The 20,282-nt window shown below is 40.3% G+C and overlaps 2 protein-coding genes across 9 annotated transcripts in view; one reads left to right on the top strand and one right to left on the bottom strand.

The window, feature by feature from the left end:
- The window catches only part of pms1 (PMS1 homolog 1, mismatch repair system component), a 73,422-nt gene extending 73,101 nt beyond the window's left edge, over nucleotides 1-321 (bottom strand). For all 4 annotated transcript variants that reach the window (XR_010963446.1, XM_067987729.1, XM_067987730.1 and 1 more), the window contains exon 1: nucleotides 234-321. The gene's annotated coding sequence lies outside the window, so the exon portion shown is untranslated. The remainder of the gene's footprint in view (nucleotides 1-233) is intronic.
- Nucleotides 322-511: 190 nt separating this feature from the next.
- Nucleotides 512-15,113, top strand: ormdl1 (ORMDL sphingolipid biosynthesis regulator 1). 5 transcript variants are annotated; one of them, XM_067987727.1, is made up of 4 exons: nucleotides 512-598; nucleotides 6,203-6,384; nucleotides 9,543-9,694; nucleotides 11,738-15,113. In XM_067987727.1, the coding sequence occupies exons 2-4, from the start codon at nucleotides 6,211-6,213 to the stop codon at nucleotides 11,871-11,873; spliced, it is 462 nt and encodes a 153-aa protein (XP_067843828.1). In that variant the 5' UTR covers nucleotides 512-598; nucleotides 6,203-6,210; the 3' UTR covers nucleotides 11,874-15,113. The 5 variants fall into 5 exon arrangements, with proteins under 5 accessions (XP_067843828.1, XP_067843825.1, XP_067843826.1 ...); XM_067987724.1 differs by having other exon boundaries at nucleotides 512-624; XM_067987725.1 differs by having other exon boundaries at nucleotides 512-663.
- The last annotated feature ends 5,169 nt before the right edge of the window (nucleotides 15,114-20,282 follow it).

The following is a 20,282-nucleotide window of genomic DNA, read 5'->3' as shown; positions in this document are numbered from 1 at the left end:
TGAAATACTCCGAGCACTATCTGGGACAAATAATTTGAACTCATAGAGAACAAATGAAGAAAAGCCCCGCCAATGGTGCTTTCCTACAGCGAACCTAATGCAGCACTTAACACACAAATCAACTGCTTCAAATAAATACTTAGCAACACTTCACTGTACTATCAATGGGAGAAATCCGTCCTCTCTCTCTCTCTCTCTCTCCACTTGTCAAACCCCCCCACCTCTCCTCTTACGTCCTTGGTGCCAGCTCTGCTCGGGGGTGTATCGACTTGCACGGTGCAGGCGCACACACTCCAGGCTCAGCGCCTTCGACAACTACAGGTCTCTCCCCCCCCGCGCACCGCGCGCGCGCCCAGAGCGGGTGGAACGCCCGCGGAAATCCCTCCCTTGGGCGCGCGCCGACGGCGTTTCGCGAGCTGGTGATTGGCTGAGCGCGTCCGCCGCGGCTGTCACTCAAAAAAACAGCGTCACAATGCTTCCGTTCCAAGAGAGTGAGGGGGCGGGGTCAGCGCTGTGATAGGAACGGCCGGAGGTGGAGGCTTGAGTGTGAGCTGTGGAGGCTGCGCCGTGACTCAATCACCTCCTCCTCTCAGACTCGGTGAGGACATCATCGGCCTTAATCGGGTAACGGTGCTTTCCGGCGTCTGTTTGCAACGCGCTTGAGTGAGAACCGCCCTTTGTGTGGGTTTTTAAAAAAATTAATATTTTGTAAAATACGAACGGTGTTGGATCGATCAGAGTCCAGAGTGAGCTGCAGCGCCCTCGGCTCTCGGCTCCCTGATTTCCTTTGTGGCCTAGCGCTGCAAAAAAAAAACACACACCCTCCCCCCCCCCCCCTCCCTCCCCCCTCTTTCAACACTGTTTTTAGTAAGATTAATATTGCAGTTTGCTTAATGTTTCTTTAACCGTTTGGTTGGATATTTGTCCGACAGTTTTGCTGTAGGTTTGAGACATTAGGGGATGTGACAGTTCACTGCATCGCAAATGTTGTCGGGATTTTCGATTAGAGTAGACCGTATGGTGAAATGCATTTGTTGTACTTTCGATACTGTATTGTAAAGAGAGGAATGCAGCAAGTTGACAGGGCGACAACACACATCGAACAAAGGTCAGAATTAAGGGAGTTTCCTGTGCGTTTAAATGGAATAAAAGTGCAGACACAATCAGTGCAACTGGCCTTTTGTTCTTCATTTTGCAAACGTTTGTCTGCCAGGAGTCACTTTTTTAAAAAAAATCTTAAATTGAATTGTTAATTGGTACCTTTTTGCCTCGGGTATTTTTTTTCCTATTCTAGTTAAATCCGATAACACAACTTTTGGATTTACGTGAAATAGTAAATAGGGCTGTTAAAACTCCATTGGTCAGAGTTTGAAATATAAAGGACGTTTAGCAATGAACGCACGGTGTGCAGGTTTTTTTAAAGTGGCACATTGGTATCAGGATTGAGTTATGTATATAAATGCATAGCATTCAACGTCAAATCGGAGAGCTAGAAGCATTAATAACTGGAGGAACAGTAGCTATAACTGAGCTGTAGATTTAGTTTGGACAGGACTTGAACTAAATATTCCTAATAACCTTTTCAGGGGAGATGGGGAGTGAAAAAGGGGATTGGATGGCAGGTAGTATTAGTAAAGTGCTACAACATAAGAATATCCTGTGGGTTGTGTTAAAATAGAATCCATGTGGATAGAGTTAAAAAGAGGAAGAGAAATGGTACAATTCTTGATCTGCATTACAGGCTACCAAACATTGAAGATGAGCGAGAGAGGGGGAGATCTGCATAGAAAGAAAGAACTTGCATTTGTATAGTGCCTTCCACAACTCCAGGACATCCCAAAGTGCTTTACTGTCAATGAAGTTCTTTTGAAGTGTAGTCACTGTTGAAATGTAGGGAAACATAGCAGCCAATTTGTGCAAACAATGAGATAATGACCAGATAATCTGTTTTTAGTGAAGTTGTTTGAGGGATAAATATTGTCCAGGACACTGGGGAGAACTCCTTTTGAATAGTGCTTCTCTGAAAGTGGAGGACTCCCTCGGTACTGCACTGAGGTGACAACCGAGATTGCGTGCTTCAGTCTCTGGTGTGGAACTTGAACCCACAACCTTCTGACTCAGAAGTGAAAGTTCTACCACTGAGCCACAACAGTGCAATAATGTCAGGTGATTTTAACTATCCCATGGTAGAATGGAATAGAGATGATACATGTGAATAATAAAGGAATAGAAGGGTATATTGATAAGGTGGGTGGAGGCTTGTGGAGCATAAACACCGGTGTAGACCTGTTGGGCGACTGGCCTGTTTCTGTGCTGTACAATTCTATGTATGTGGTCAAAATGTGGAACACGGTAGAATACATCCAGGACTGTTGCTTGGATTATGTCACTAGCCCAACTGAGGAGCATTGCTTGATTCTGGGAAATGAAGTGGGGCAAGTAGCTGATGAGAGCAATTGGAAATAGTGACAACAACATAATTAGGTTCGATGTAAATTTTTTAAAAAGGAAGTCAGTCAGTTGTAAAGTTGTTGCACTGATAAAGGGCAAAGTTCAGGTCCAAATTAATTGCATAAATAAGTTAGCAAACAGGTCAACTGAATAACAGTGGGAAATCTTCAAATATGAGATGGTCAGAGTACAAAATAAATGTATTTCTATAAGGCAAAAAGGGAATGCACCAAAGGATAGAGTTCTATAAGTTAAAACTAGACTGAGGAATTTGATAAAGTTAGGGCTAATACTAAAGAAGATTGTGAGAGATATAGAAAGTGTAGTGGGGAGGTTAAAAAAAATAGACGGCCTAATAAAAGGCTAGCAGATGACAAGCAAACAGTAAGGGCTGTTATAAGCATACAAAAGTTTTTAAAAAATATTTGGAGGTTAGGGCTGCTCAGGTGTGGAGGAAGCCCAATTGTGGGCCTTATTACAGATATGACAGGGATATTAAATATTTTACATTGGTTTTTTAAATGATGGTCAAATTGAGAATGTAGATGTACTAGAGAGGATATGAAACAATTGCTAGAGATCACTGTAGAAAAGAAATTGGTGTTAATAAAAAATAGCAGAACTTCAGATGGATAAATCACTGGCCCTGATTGATTACATTCTCTACGCTGCTGAAAACATACACAGAGGAGGCATTAGAGGCTCTGGCCACAATTTTTCAATCCTCCTTAAATAAGCAGCTTGTGCTGTGGCACTGGAGGGTAACTATTGTAACTCCTTTGTTCAAGAAGTGAGAGAAAGATAAAACTGATAACTAGAGACCAGTTAATCTAATGTTGGCAAACTCTCTTTATCTTGATTTATAGATTCTAATTATTGAGCTTTAGTAACACGAGTGTTACTTGGATTTGTTAGCTTGGATTTGTTTACGGCAAGTCCTGTTTGAGAAATTTAGGTGTTTTTTTGAAGTGACCAATTGGATAGAGAAAGGTAATGCAGTACATGTCGTATATATGGATCTTCAGAAGGTATTCGATAAGGTGTCTCATAAGAGGCTTGTTAGAAAAATTCATACAGATGGTATAAGAGGAAATGTAACCGCATGGATAGAATGTTGCTTGACAATCAGGAAGCAGAGTTAGTGTAAATGGGTGTTGCTTGGATTGGAGAGGGTTAGAAGTGGTGTACCTGAGGGGTCAGTGCTTGTCCACTTATGTTCTTGGTATGTATGGATGATTTGGACTTGGGGACAGGGAGTACAACCTTGAAACTTGCTGATGACAAAAATAGGGGGTTTGGCAAACAAGGCGGTAAAAGGTCTCAGGAAGACATAGACAAGTTAGTGGAATGGGCAGACATGTGCAATTTAATTTTGATAAGTGTGAGGTAATACATTTTGGAAGAAAAACAAATGGGAGTATACACTTAATGGAAAGAGGCTGAAGAGTGTGGATGAACATTGAGATGTAGGATTTCCAAGTACATAATTCCCTGAAAGTGCGAGCTCAGGAAGATGAAGCCATAAAACCTCTGTGGTTCTCTACTGCATCAGGTAGCAAATTTCAAAATTCACATTGACAGGATGTTGGTCACCCAATTAGGTAAGCAATGGGCTTATATAAAACACACACCTTGATGTAGCAATGTGCATTACAGTGCTATATATGAGATGGTTAGCTTCTAATTATATTAAAACATCATTAACGTATGATACAGCACAGAAGGAGGACATTCGGCCCATTGTACCTGTGCCAGCTCTTTGGTAGAGCTATGCCATTAGTCCCACTCCCCTGCTCTTTCCCCATAGCCCTGTAACTTTTTCCCTTCAAGTATTTATCTAATTCACCTTTGAAAGTTACTATTGAATCTGCCTCCACCACCCTTTCAGGCAGTGCATTACGGATCATAACAACTCGCTGCGTAAAAAAGTGCTTCCTCATGTCACCTCTGATTCTTTTGCCAATCACCTTAAATCTGTGTCCTCTGCCTGCCACTGGAAATAGTTTTGCCTTATTTACTCTATCAAAACTGTTAATGATTTTGAACATCTCTATCAAATCGCCTCTCAACCTCCTCTGCTCTAAGGAGAACAACCCCAACTTCTCCAGTCTATCCATATAACTGAAGTCCTTCATCCCTGATACCATTCTAATAAATCTCTTCTGCACCCTCTCTAACGCATTGACATCCTTCTGAAAGTGTGGTGCTGAGAATTGAACACAATACTCCTGCTGAAGCCAAACCAGTCTTTTAAAAAAGTTTGGCATAATTTCCATGCTTTTGTACTCTATGCCTATTAATAAAGCCCAGGATCCCATATGCTTTTTCAACAGCCTTCTCAACTTGTTCTGCAACCTTCAAAGACTTGTATACATACACCCCCACCTCTCTTCCTGCACACCTTTTAAAATTGTACCATTTAGTTTATAGTCCCTCTTCTCATTCTTCATATCAAAATGTATCACTTCACTTGTGTTAAATTCCACCTGCCATGTGTCTGCCCATTTCACCAGTCTGTCTTCCTGAAATCTGTTACTATCCTCATTGTTTACCGCATTTCTCAGTTTTGTGTCATCTGCAAACTTTGAAGTTATATCTTGTATACCCAAGTCCAGGTCATTTAATATATATCAAAAAGAGCAGTGGCCCTAATACCGACCCTTGGGGAACACCACTGTATACTCCCCTCCAGTCTGAAAAACAACTGTTCACCTCTGCTTTCTGTCCCTTAGCCAATTTTTTATCCATGCTACCACTGTCCCTTTATCCCATGGGTTTTAATTTTGCTTACAAGTCTATTATGTGATACTTTATCAAATGCCTTTTGAAATTCCATATACACAACATCAACTGCATTACCCTCAGCAGCCCTCTCCATTACTTCATCAAATAACACAATCAAGTTAGTCAAACACAATTGTCCTTTAACAAATCCATGCTGACTTTCATTTATTACCCCATACTTTTCCAAGTGCCAATTAATTTTGTCCCAGATTATTGTCTCTAAAAGTTTTCCCACCACTAACATTAGGCTGACTTCCCTGTAATTGTCGGGTTTATCCCGCTTCCCCTTTTTTGAACAGGGATGTGACACTTGCAATCCTCCAGTCCTCTGGTACTGTCCCCATATCTAAGGAGGATTGGTAGATTGTGGCCAGAGCCTCTGCAAATTCTACCCTTACTTCCCTCAGTAACCTAGGATGCATCCCATCTGGACCAGATGACTTTTCTACGTTGAGTACTGCCAACCTTTTAAGTACCTCCTCTTTATCTATTTATATCCTATCCAATTTCGCTACTACCTCCTCCTTTACTGCTACATTGGCAGCATCCTCTTCTTTAGTGAAGACTGATGTGATGTATTCATTTAGTACGTCAGTCATACTCTCTGCCTCCACAAGAAGATCTTTTTTGTCCCTAATTGGCTTCACCTTTCTTTTGACTATCCTTTTACTATTTATGTTTATAAAATATTGCTGAAGAGATTTATGATTAATTATATTTCTATGCCACACTTATTCTACATGCATTCATAAATGGACGTAGATTGAAAAAGGACTATTTTAATTAGAAGTTAAGGAAAATCCTAGCAATTGAATTAGATGCACCACGAAAAGCACGCACCTTTCTAACCATTGTCTAGCAGATAGCAAAAGCTTCAACACCCATTGTTATTTTTTATCTGACTCACTGAAAATAAATACTTGACGCCAAGAAAGTAGGTGTGTAAACCTTTTTTTTGTCCTTGCAGGTAAAAAGATGAATGTTGGTGTTGCACACAGTGAAGTGAATCCCAACACAAGAGTAATGAACAGCCGTGGGATATGGCTGACATATGCGCTTGGTGTTGGGATGCTTCATATAGTGCTTTTGAGCATCCCCTTCTTCACCGTTCCTGTTGTGTGGACTTTAACAAATGTAATCCACAACTTGGTGAGTACCTGACTATCTGTACTGTTGCTGTTTGCAGTTTTATATGTGCCATGATGCTTTGTGAAAAAAAAATTCATAGAAATTATTGTATTCACAAAATAGCTTTGACAAAGGGTCTCAGCCTGAACCATTGAGCTAGATTTTCTTTTCTCAGATACTGACAGACCTGTGTATTGTCAATTTCCAGCATTTGCTATTAACTTTTCTTGGTTTGATTAGAAAACTGTTCGGATTCTTAGAGGTTTTTTTTCAAGATCACAACCACTTTCAAGCAATACTGTGCATCAGGGATTGAAAACTTAAAAATTGCATTGTAGGACAGCTTTTGGCAACTTGCTATGCACATAATTTGCTTTGAGCCTTGCGCTAAATGTCAGGTTGCTACTTTCTAACTAGGTGAAAGTAATTTGATAAACTAGGTCACAAAAATGATATTCACTAATTTTATGCAAGTTTTTACAAAACTGTTTGAACTTATTTAGTTTTTGCCATTAGTCTTGTACTCAGGAAGCAGAATTTTGTTTTAAAACCTTTGAAAAGAATAAAGAAGATAAACAGGCAGGGAAAGTCTAGGCAGTTGCATTCAATGGAATCCAATATGACTAGCCAAATGTAATTGTGTTTGTCATAGTTATTAGACTGTTTTTGAGGTAAAGAAGTTGCAGCAATTTTATTTTTCCAGTTGCTTTGGATGAAATTGAATTATTTACTTGGAATAATTCGTTAATGTATTAATGTGAAAGTGAATTTATTATTTTGTGGTAGTGAGATAATACATGCTGGAGATTTTAAATTCCACCAAATGTTCTCTTTTTTAAAATTCTTGTGCTAAAATTGGAAAATACTTGTCTCCTTCACAGATTTTCCTTCTTGGCTAGATTTACCGAGCAAGGATTGCAACCAGAGATATATGTTAGCATTAGGTGGCAATGTTGGGACATCTCGATGGTGGTAAAGAAAAAGATTGGTGCTGATTTTAAAAGTTAACCTTGCTGGACAGAAACTGCATTGCAGCATGTGTAGTGCTAGATTAAGAAAGGTTGGGGGGGGGGGAGGCAGAATTTGCATGCATTTATAGCACATTATCACATCTCTGAAGTGTTCGAGTGTTTCACATGTAGCCATGATGTGGAGATGCCGGTGATGGACTTGGGTTGACAATTGTAAACAATTTTACAACACCAAGTTATAGTCCAACAATTTTATTTGAAAATCACAAGCTTTCGGAGGCTTCCTCCTTCCTCAGGTGAATGTCAAGAAATCCTCGAACCTTTCGCATTTATAAATCACAGAACAATACCTGATGATTACAGATAATCTTTCCAACTGCCCGTTGCCAAGGCAATCAAAGTGCTCAGACAGAGAGGTGTTACCTACAGGACCACCGAATATACAAACAACCAAAAAAAAAGAGCGAGAGAGAGGCAGAAACATTGAAACATCCGGAAGGAAGAGAAAGACAGCAAATGACCCGTTATATTAAAAACAGATAACTTTTGTTCGCTGGTGGGATTACGTGTAGCGTGACATGAACCCAAGATCCCGGTTGAGGCCGTCCTCATGGGTGCGGAACTTGGCTATCAATTTCTGCTCGACGATTTTGCGTTGTCGTGTGTCTCGAAGGCCGCCTTGGAGTCCGCTTACCCGAAGGTTGGTGGCTGAATGTCCTTGACTGCTGAAGTGTTCCCCGACTGGGAGGGAACCCTCCTGTCTGGCGATTGTTGCGCGGTGTCCGTTCATCCGTTGTCGCAGTGTCTGCATGGTCTCGCCAATGTACCATTGCAGGAAAGGATGCCCCAGAGCATGGTACATTGGCGAGACCATGCAGACACTGCGACAACGGATGAACGGACACCGCAACAATCGCCAGACAGGAGGGTTCCCTCCCAGTCGGGGAACACTTCAGCAGTCAAGAACATTCAGCCACCGATCTTCGGGTAAGCGGACTCCAAGGCGGCCTTCGAGACACACGACAACGCAAAATCGTCAAGCAGAAATTGATAGCCAAGTTCCACACCCATGAGGACCGCCTCAACCGGGATCTTGGGTTCATGTCACGCTACACGTAACCCCACCAGCGAACAAAAGTTACCTGTTTTTAACACAACGGGTCATTTGCTGTCTTTCTCTTCCTTCCGGATGTTTCAATGTTTCTGCCTCTCACTCGCTCTCTTTTTTTTGGTTGTTTGTATATTCGGTGGTCCTGTAGGTAACACCTCTCTGTCCGAGCACTTTGATTGCCTTGGCAACGGGCAGTTGGAAAGATTATCTGTAATCATCAGGTATTGTTCTGTGATTTATAAATGCGAAAGGTTCGAGGATTTCTTGACATTCACCTGAGGAAGGAGGAAGCCTCCGAAAGCTTGTGATTTTCAAATAAAATTGTTGGACTATAACTCGGTGTTGTAAAATTGTTTACAATTTTCACATGTAGGTGAATGCAACCGCCATTTTGTATACAGCAATGAGATGAATGACCATTTACTCTGGTTTTTAGTTGAGGGAGGAATGTTTAAACAGTACGTCGGCAGGTTTTACTTTGGTGAATTGTGCTCATTGGGAAGTGATATTGTTGAGGAATGGAACACTTTCCATTTCAGGTATCAAATGTAAGCATTAAGCATATTTAAACCAGATGTAGCGTGGTTAGATGAAGAGTAAAGCATCCTCTTTGTGCCTTAGCCTCATCCCCTACTGCACCAGTGTGACCTATTTTCATTTCCCACACCAACCATCTTGTGACTTCCAAGAATGCCAGTTGATGCTGAATTAGATACTATTTTGTGATGAGCCCATGTCTACTAAAACTGGGTTGAGACTGCTTCTCAAGCTTCGAAAGAGCTTTAAACTAGTGATCAAGAGTTTATCTGCTTTACCTTGTATATTTACTGTCTTAAATTTGCTTTCAAAGATTCCTCTTTTAAAAAATATAATCTTTGCTCCAAAATATGTCACAGAAAATGCGCGATCACTGTGGGAAGTAAAGCCTTAATTCTTTTTCAATTTTCCTAGTTTTAGAAATGCTCGATTTTCCTGGGTGCTCCTTTGTTGCTAAACTGCCATGAATCATAAATCCATTACTTTTGGTATCCATTTGTGGTTGGGGTGGTCCTTTTGCAATGTTACTTGTAATTTAACTGACATCCTCTCATCTGCAGGGAATGTATGTGTTCTTGCATGCAGTCAAAGGCACACCCTTCGAAACACCTGATCAAGGGAAAGCTAGACTTCTGACACACTGGGAACAATTGGATTATGGCGTACAGTTTACGTCTTCCAGAAAATTCCTTACTATCTCGCCAATTATTCTGTAAGAACCCACTTCTTTTGTTAAGTAAATGCAAATAAGCTTTCTTATAACTCATTCACTACCCTGTGCTGTTTATGGTGACTTGTGATAGCTTTAAACCATTGCACTGCTACACCATCGTTCTGAAATTGAGCACTGCATTGGAGACAACACCAAAAGGTGTCTTCGGCATTGAATGAGTTGTGTTTTTTAAATGTCATACTAAAATAAGACAAAATATAATTATAATGTAACTTTAATTTTATGATGAGTAATATGAATTAAAACTTGCTTGAGCTAACATTTTATACTTTCCTCTTGAGTTAAGTGTAGTTACATTATACTGCCGGGAGAGAGCAGAATTGTTTTAATTAGCTGTTGTAAAGTGAACCAATCAGAACAGTACTTGCCAAATTTGAAGTTTGTCATCAAACAACAAAGCAAAAAATGTGAGGACAGCACTGATAGCACTTGGGATGCAGGTTTCAATCAAAGCTGTGCCAGTGGCTGCTTTCTGTTTAGATAGAGGGAAATATAAAGTACCATGAGAAAGACTATTCTCTACATTGCTTTTATGAACCAGTAGGTATCTATAAAGTAATGTTAGCGGTCTGTGAACAGGCCACCAGAGTGAGTGAGCACGTGGGCTCTCTCTCTGCTGATGATGTATTGTAGGAACGCTCTGAAGAAGAGAAAGGGAGGAAAACATTTTTTATTATCCGGAGGAAAGTGTTTTAGCACATAACTATCAACAACTGTATTTATATAGTGCCTGTAATGTAAAAAAAATCCCAAGGTGCTACATAGATAGGCCTAAAGAAAATGGAAGACAAGATTAGGAGGGATGTCCAAAACATTGGTTGAAAGGGTTGAGTTTGGGAAGGTTTTTAAAGGAGGTGCAGAGGTTTTGGGGGGGGAATTCTTTAGAGTAGGACCCAGCGAGGCCATGGAAAGATTAAAGACGAGGATGAAGATTTTAAATCTGAGTTGTGGGGAGCCAATTTAGGTTGATTAGGACAAGGGTGATGGATCACCAGAACTAAGTGCAGGATAGGATATGAGCAGTGAAGTTTGGACAAGTTGGAGTTTGTGGAGGATGTGTGGCCAGCAAAGAGATTTGAAACAGTAGATTCTGGAGCTAATGAAGGCATGTATGAGGGATTCAGCAGTGGAGAGGCTGAGGTAGCAGCAGAGGTGAGCAGTGTTGTGGAGATGGAAGTAAACGGTCTTTGTGATTGAGAGGATGATTGTGTCTCGGAAACTCAGCTCACAGTTGAACAGCTCGCCAAATTTGACACAATACAAAATTTGTGATGGAATGGGATGCTGTAACAGTGTTATATAGTGCAGGCTCACAAGATCCCATTTTGGTTGAGATTGTGTTGAAAGAAGATCAAGCACTTTCTCATAGTGAGGGTAACATGAAATAGCGAAAGGAGCACTTCACCACACGAAGTGGCCATTTCTGATGGGTGAAGATCTGGGAGCAGGCCACCTGTCCATCTTCAATCTATATAAATTCGTAGCTGGTGGGTTTATTTAAAGATACAGAGAACATTTTTAATTATTTGAATTCTTGTAAAATCTGTATATCCTGCTGCAGAAACAATGGTAATAAAAAATGGAAATAAATTATGGAAAAAATGAGTGAATTTAACATGCTTGTAAAAGGTGTTTGTTTTGAAAACGTTTCCTTTACGGATATACAGAATCCCATGAGTAAGAATTACATTGTGTGGAGATGCCGGTGATGGACTGGGGTTGACAATTGTAAACAATTTTACAACACCAAGTTATAGTCCAGCAATTTTATTTTAAATTCACAAGCTTTCGGAGGCTACCTCCTTCGTCAGGTGACATCGTTCACCTGACGAAGGAGGTAGCCTCCGAAAGCTTGTGAATTTAAAATAAAATTGCTGGACTATAACTTGGTGTTGTAAAATTGTTTACAAGAATTACATTGGTATTAATAGTTACGGAGCTTTGTTAAACTGTGTAGTTTTGTAAGGAAATATTGTGCTGCTTATCATTTGAGTTTTCTAAATATAATTTTATTTCTTGCAGGTATTTCTTGGCCAGTTTTTACACTAAGTATGACCCAACACATTTTATTGTCAATACAGCATCTCTTTTGACTGTGTTGATTCCTAAGCTGCCTCAACTACATGGAGTTCGGATCCTTGGAATCAATAAATACTAATTTGGAATTCATCACCCATGTTCTAACTAGCTTGTTACATTTACTGGGAAGATTTAAAACTGGTAATCTGTACTGTTAACTGTTACTAGGGTGTACTGAGCAGTCTCTGTATGTCTTAATGCCATTTTCATTGTTTGTATCCATTTCAAAAAAGGATTTGTATGTTGGTTTTGTAAAAGGAGAAAAAACAAATGAAATCTGGTCATTGGAGCAGGCATAAATACTTAATACTGTAAAAGCTTCTTACAAGAAACTGGGCGGGCCCAGTTCTGAAATTGGAAGCTTTATTGTACTGAAGAAATTGTTGTACACAGCTTTACAAAGCTGGCACAAGTGTATTAGAGAGAGGAGTTGCACGGAATTACAGCAACTTCGGACACTTGAGGAGTGAATAGCTTATTGTTTATTTACTGAGGTACAGAAGAATGAGGCACTGCCATCATTACTAGATGGGTGGCAATTTTTGAGTTTTATAAGAAGATTATTTTTGTCATCGGAACTCTTGATTAAAAGCATACTGTTGTTATTTTTTTCATTAAAGATTAAGCAAATCATGGTACAGGACAAGATTTTTGTGGAGAATCAAACTAAATGCTAAATTTATTTTGAGCTAATGTAATCCATTTGTATGGATTATACTAGTTTGGTTAATAGCTTAATTTTTATCAAACAATTATATTGTAGGTCTGATTGGTGAAACTTAATTGCTTGGGAATATACAGCAGGATACATGCTTCTGTTCCATATAATGAGTGTCACCTGACACTAAGTGTAAACAGTTGTATCAATGTGGTATTGCATTGGACAGTGTGCTTCCTATGTATTTCATGTTGGAGGAGGGAATTATTATGAAATAGTATTTCAGAAAAACTTATGTGGTTTGAGGTGTGAAGTTATGGTTGTTTTGACCAATGATATTTTACAGTTTGGTTGATACCAAAGGTTTCTCAGCTCTTCTGTACCACTGATGTATTTGATTTAGTGACAGTGGTGGGGTAAATATGTCAGTGCTCATACATTTACAACTCATGGTAATTTCTCAATCTCTTGCATGCTTTCAGGAAAATGTGTTGAGCAGAAGCTAACTACCTTCATGTGGAAAGGAGATTGGACTGGTCACCCCAGCTGCTCTTGCACAAATCTTAGTAGCTGGCTTAATAGTGACACTGAGAGTACTGGCAGTAGGTTGTCTGTTCCCCTTCTCAGCCATGTAATGTTTTTTTCATAACTCTTGGAGTTGCTGTGAGGAATAGTAAAAGTAACTCAAATTGCATCGACTTGTGCTTGCCGACACATCTAAATCCCCCAGTGTGTCTTTGCAGGTTAGCAGTAGCACAAATGGTAATTGAGGTTGGTTCAACATTCTGTATTGTGGTAAGTGCTTACAAAAAAATTGCAAGCATTACCCAAGACCACACATCTGGTCTAATTTTATTTGAACTGTTGATTTCTGAAACAGGTTTGAGTAGAGCTATTTATTGGTAAAATCAATTTTTAAAAAGCTTGAGACAATTGAGCTTCCTGCTAGTAGGTATTTCCAAAAATGTAAAACATCTGTATGTTCCTTCTATGCAATTAAAACAACTTTGGGGGGAAAAGTGAATTCTTCATAAACAATAAAAGTTTTGACCTTACAGTATTGTGGCCCATATCTTTTTTAAACTGTGCTGATTGACATTTAAGAATTAATGCTGTATTTTGAATGGTTGAATGCCTCCATATAAAGTTGAAGCAATAAGAACTGGAATAATTGTTAAATGCTAAAATAATGGAGATATAAATGTATCTTGTGCTGTAATCCATTGTATTTCATTCCATAAAATTTATTTTGTATTTGGTGTTGCTTTTCTTACTAATTTATTCAGGGTGCTGTTTCCATTCCTACCTTTTTGCCATTCCTCACTGTCTGATTTTGTTCACATGCAGAAAAGTGATCTTATTAAATTCAGATGGCAGTAGAGCAGTTGGCTATATGGTGATGCTATTTTGTAACAACTGTGAAAATAGGAAGGGGCAGAGAAGAAATGTGTTTTAAAAAATATATATATCTGCCCCTGTAAATATGGTGAACATTTATCTGCTAAGCTCTTAATTTGGAAACACATGATTTTATATTTAAGATTTGTTATTACAGCGTACATTGTCTCCAAGAATACTCTAGCTGAGTAACATTTTACTGTACAAAATTACACTAACCATTTCCAGGTATAAAATAAATATGGGCCAGTTTTTATTTTCATAGGAAATTGCTTTTTTTTTCTCCCAAGTTGGAAATCCAAGTTGGTGTAGGTCAAACACCAAAAAAAAAGCAAAGGCCTTTAATGCAATGGAATCCTGAACTGTGTACAGTAATACATTTAATATTTTAAATTGCAGAAATGGAAAATAATTTCATGTTTTTCCAGTTTCCAACGTGCACACTCAATGGTACTTAGCTTCCCTACTGCACACTGAAGATCTAAATTTTGTTTGTCATTTGCAATTCTTGTATTTCTAAAATTAAGCAACTTTAGCTATGGTTCAGTTCACATGTAAGTACTGCATTATCATGTCTGCTGATATGTGCTGAGAGGTTAAACAAGAATAGATCCTAAGAGTGCAGAGTGGCAAAATTTAAATTTTGTTCTGACCAAAAATAAGTGTAATGAATTCCAGGAATTGGGGATTATTTGAGCATTTCACACTGGAACAAGTTATATTAAGGTATCCTTCCATAGTTCTGATATAAGGAAAGAAATAAAGGGAGAGAAAAAAAAAGTGAGTATCATAGATCAACCAGTTTTTTTTAAATGTGCCCATCTGGATCTGATCTGTAAATGGAGCACCCTGGATTGTCATAGTGGGGTGTATTCAGAGAAGCCAAATACTGTGGTGTACATAAGACTAAGATTAATTTGGACACTGACATCTTGAAACATGGGTTAGCTGGAAATCACAATAGGAAAAGCACAGAGAGGCCAGAGATTGCTGGCATAACAAAACACTAGGGACTGAGTAACATGGAAGGAGGTCCAGGAATTTTGGTTAATGAATCATTACTTTATACTATTCTATTGCTCAAATTCATATAAAATAGAAATTTCAGCCCAGGCAATGAATATGGATAAGACTGAGAGTAACAAGTACTTCTCAATTTCAAAACAGGAACAGTGGTAAGCCCAACCTAGACCTCCTCAGATCAATTGGGTATCCCCATACTTGTTAGGTTGTGTTATCAACAAATAAATGCACCAGTTTGGACTCCTTTTGTGTGGAAACTTTTTTTTGAATTTTCCAAAGGATGCACACCCAGACAACCTAGAATAACAGTCCACTACTTCAATGTTTGATACCACAGTACGGTGATGGCTCTTGCAGAGGCCCCTCTACCCTCTTGAGCTAACCCAGTCCTTGTAGGTGCCTAACACATTATGGTATTGTTTAAAGAACTTTGCACCAATTTACCCAGAGGCTCCAAGGACGTTTGATGTGACTGAGACACATTGTTAGGACAGAGTAAGAGTAACTTTGAATGCGACTGCTGTATTTGATGTGGGAGTGCTTGGTGCTAACATGGAGTGACAAAAGTATTCTACTTCCCAGTACCATCAGCTTAAACATTTTAAAAAGACACAGATTAGGTGGTTACAATTTGGGTGCTCTCCCATGGTTGCACCAAAGGGCAGTTTCCATAGGCAGCCCTGCATTGCCTATGATCTAAAACTTACTCTTAGGTATGAGGCCAGAGTGTCACATAATTAGCCTTAGACCATGACATTTCACACTGAAGATTGCACAGGCTGCCTACTGCATTTCTATTCATTCTGGAAGGCAGGACATACCATTACCATCTCCATTAAATTGCATCTACTTGTGCCCATTTTGCTAACATACTGATCAAATTTACAATCCTCCTTGCTGTTTGCCCAACTCCCTACATTTGTATCATTAACAGATTCTATGTTCCCTATTCAAGTCCAAATCACATATATAAGGTCAAAAGTGCACCCACAACTGATGCCTGGCTACACCACTTCCAATGTAAGGACCATAGTAACAGGAGTATGCTATTCAGTTCATCAAGCCTGATCCAGCATTCAATTGGATCATAGCTGATCTATACTTCAACTCCATTTACCCAGATCTACCACCAAAAGGACAAGAGCAGCAAGCACATGGGAACACCACCACCTGCACGTTCCCCTCCAAGTCACACACCATCCCGACTTGGAAATATATCGCCGTTCCTTCATAGTCACTGGGTCAAAATCCTGGAACTCCCTTCCTAACAGCACTGTGGGAGAACCTTCACCACACGGACTGCAGCAGTTCAAGAAGGTGGCTCACCACCACCTTCTCAAGGGCAATTAGGGATGGGCAATAAATGCCAGCCTTGCCAGCAACACCCACATCTCATGAACGAATAAAAAAAAGGTGGTACAGGTTATGGGTTTGGGAGGTACTGTCAAAGAAGCCTTAACGAGTTGCTGCAGTGCATCCTGTGGATGGTACACACTGCTGCCAAGGTACGCCGGTGGTGAAGGGAAGTGAATATTTAGGGTGGTGGATGGGGTGTCAGTCAAGCGGGCTGCTTTGTCCTGGATGGTGTCGAGCTTCTCGAGTGTTGTTGGAGCTATACTCATCTAGGCAAGTAGAGAGTATTCCATCACACTCCTGACTGTTGGTGGAAAGGCTTTGGGGAGTCAGGAGGTGAGTCACTCGCCACAGAATACCCAGCCTCTGATCTGCTCTTGTAGCCACAGTATTTGTGGCTGGTCCAGTTAAGTTTCTGGTCAATGGTGACCCCCAGGATGTTGTTGATGGGGGATTTGCCGATGGTAATGCTGTCAAGGCGAGGTGGTTAACTATTTCCCAACTGTCAACCATCTTCTGATCCATCCTGCTACATTTGCTCTTATACCCTGTACCTGAACTTTTGTAACAAGCCTCATGAGACAACTTATCAAATGTTTCCTGAAAATCCATAAACACCACATCTACTGCATATCCCTTATCTATAGAATCAGCCACTGCTTTTAAAAAGTCAAACATGACTCGCCCTTAATATCTATGCTGGCTGTTTGATTATCCTATGCATTTTTAAGAACACACTAACCTGATCTCATTACAGATTCTAAACGTTTGGCCAAAATTGAGGTTAGACTAGTTGGTCTAGAGTTACCTGGTTTATCCTTTTCTCCCTTCTTGAATAGAGCTTACATTGACTATACTCCAGATCCCCCAGCACAATTTGCATATCTAGTGAGGTCTGAATTTTTACTCCAAGCCTCTGCTACCTTCACTCGACTTCCTTCAGCAGCCTAGGAATTATGCCAACAGGAGTTGATGACAACTCAGCAATACAAATGCCTGACTTGCATACTATTTTACACACTGTCACACAAATAACAATGTGTTCAAAATCTTAGTGTTCTTTCCAGAATCTTTTAAGTGCGCCTTTGAAGATCATAATGGGTGTTAGTTCACTCCATGGAATCCCATCTCACCACTGCCATGGAAAACAGTTGACACAAGAGGACTGAAAATATAATGAAAGCCTATTGAATAGAACTAAGAGCTATCAATCAAGACACTATGGGGCACCATGACAAAGTCATACCTTGTCCAGGTTTTGCATATCCAGTAATTCTGTGACAAGGTAAAATTGCATCAGATATAAAAGGTTTGTGTCCTGCAGTCCCCTAGTACTGGTCCTCCATTTTGTAGCTAACAGGGCGTGACAGTTTCCATTTTAACACTACCTTGTCGCAACTGTTCTGATGATGTCACCTTCCACACCAGTGCTTCCGATGTGTCTTCCTTTTTCCTCAACTGAGGATTTCCCTCCACTGTGGTTGACAGGGCCCCTCGACCGTGTCCATTCCATTTCCCGCACTTCTGCCCTCACCTCTTCCCCTCCCTCCCAGAACCACGATAGGGGCCCCTTGTCCTCACCTTCCACCCCACCATCCTCCACATTCAACGTATCATCCTCCGCCATCTCCAGCACAATGCCACTACCATCTTTCCCTCCCCTCCAAGCACCCGGAGGGACCGTTCCCTCCCCAATACCCTGGTCCACACTTCTATCACCCACGTCTGCTCTCCTTCCCACGCGCAGGGGATGCTACACCTGCCCTTTCACCTCCTCCCTTCCCACCATCCAAGGCCCCAATCACTTTCCAGGTGAAATAGCGATTTGCTTGTACTTCTTTCAATTTAGTATACTGTATTTGCTGCTCAGGATGTTGTCTCCTCCACATTGGGGAGACCAAACTCAGACTGGGTGATCACTTTGCTGAACACCTCGGCTCAGTCTGCAAGCATAGCCCTGACCTTCTGGTTGCTTGCCATTATAATTCTCCGTCCCACTCCCACTCTAACCTCTGTCCTTAGCCTCCTACACTGTTCCAAGGAAGCTCAACAGAAGCTCGAGGAACAGCAGCTCATCTTTCGATTAGGTACTTCACAAACTTCTGGACTCATCATTGATTTCAATAACTTCAGATCATAACCATTGCTCCCATTTTTTCCAGACAGTCGCTGCTGGTAACATTTACAGTTCCCCATTGCCCATCTCTTGTTTCTTTACTTGTCTTACCAGCCTCCTTGCCCTGCACCATCACCCCTGTTGTCATTTAATCACTCCTGCCCTCCATCCTCTCAGACCTTCCCTTTTGTTCTGTCCTCCTCTCCCTTTTTTGCTGGCTCTGTACTTGCTTAAAAACTGTTGTTAAATCTTTAACTTCTTCCAGTTCTGACGAAAGATCATCGACCTGAAACGTTAACTAGGTTTCTTTCCCCACAGTCTGATTTGCCATCTATTTCCAGCATTTTCCGTTTTTATTCCATCTCAACACTAGTTAGTTCAAAACTAACTAAAGTTATTAAAACAACTAATATCAAAAAAGCAGGACGGAGCTCTGCTTCGGTCACACTCCCATGATTTCAGAAGGTGGAAAGGAAAAACTATCAGAGCAAAGTAGTAATAGAACTCAACAACCAAACTTACACTATATACGAACTGTTCAAATACACAAGTCAAGAGTAAGTTCTTAGTAACAGTCTCTGGTGATAGTGGGAGATTACTCCTGTAGTTCCTATTCTTACTCATCAAGGCTAAGTAACATAGAAGGCTAAAGGTTATAAAGCATCTATTCCTTCAAACAACAATTTCTTCTCAAGTCAGGCAATCAAAGTATTAATCACTTAATATTAAGTCTTCCATTTGCCCTTGTAGTCCATTTGTTTTTGATGTGTGACAACGATCGAAAAACACAACTCAATTTGTGTAATGGAATTGGAATTAGTTGTCTTTTAAAGAACCTGTAATTTGATTAAACTTGGCAACTAAGCTCACAGGTGATTTGAACCAGAAACCATCTGCACCCACCATGACAGTTTTATTTGAGGGCAACACAACTTTAAAATGATCTATGTTAAAAATCATAAATCTGTACAAGTTTCTATGTCCACTTTTATAATGGAGATCACCTATGTAAACTTCTTGTGCTATAATTACACCATCGCACCAGTAGCAGCACTGTAGCACCTCAGTTCGTGTCTCCCAGATCCTCAGCCAGTAATGCAGAGAAATTCCTTTGCTTTAACTAACACTACTTTCTTCGCTTCCTAAACTGCTGTAGGTATTGTCAAAGTTTATATTAAGGTATGGATAGGGTGGTGGTCTTGGGCCTCCATCCTTCTATGTCAGATATTGGCAACTTACCCTCTGGCTGTGGTACACTTTTTATTCAAAATGTGTTGCAGCTATAATGCAATCATCTCCAACAATTCAAAGATTTGCAAGTTTTTAAAAAAAATTTGCATCTTATAGCCCAGTTTGAGTGTGCTAACTTTCCCTAAAATCCATTCGCAGACAAATGACCTAATTTCCAAGCAGATCTCTCTCCCTCTTGCGGCATAGTTAACTAAAAGAAACTCACCTGTAGAAGGGATGTTTTTGAGTGATGAGCACCCTCAGAACTCAAGGGTCAACCACTTCTAGTACTGGGCTGGTTTTTCATCTTTGACAGGATACCAAGCTATTTAGCTATTGCGATACTGTTTTCCACTTAAAGTCCAGTATGTGTGTGTGCGTAAGTGATCTCAAGTGCAAAACCTTGGTTGTAGTGCTTGGCCAAAATTTCAGCTTCCTCTCTGATCCATTACAAAAGACTGCTTTTTTCACCTCCTAAATATTGCTCGCCTCTGACCGACTTCTCCCCCTCTACAGTAGAAAACCTAACCCATGCCTGTTACACAAGGCTGGATTTCTCCAACACTGTCCTCCTTGCTGGGTTCCCCATTTCTACCTGGCATAAACTGCAACTCATCCAGAGCATCTTTGCCACATTCTCACCTGAACTAAGGCCCACATCCCCAACCTTTCCATGCTCAATAGCTCCCCATAGAATTGACTAAGATTCG

This window comes from Heptranchias perlo, chromosome 7 (assembly GCF_035084215.1).
Source record: "Heptranchias perlo isolate sHepPer1 chromosome 7, sHepPer1.hap1, whole genome shotgun sequence".
NCBI lineage: Eukaryota > Metazoa > Chordata > Chondrichthyes > Hexanchiformes > Hexanchidae > Heptranchias > Heptranchias perlo.
This window is presented reverse-complemented; position numbering and strand designations above follow the sequence as displayed.

Coding starts and splice junctions, on each gene's coding strand:
- ormdl1 (XM_067987727.1), top strand. CDS start 6,211: ATGAATGTTGGTGTTGCACACAGTGAAGTGAATCCCAACACAAGAGTA. Junction 6,385..9,542: donor CAAATGTAATCCACAACTTG/GTGAGTACCTGA, acceptor TCTCATCTGCAG/GGAATGTATGTGTTCTTGCA. Junction 9,695..11,737: donor ACTATCTCGCCAATTATTCT/GTAAGAACCCAC, acceptor TATTTCTTGCAG/GTATTTCTTGGCCAGTTTTT.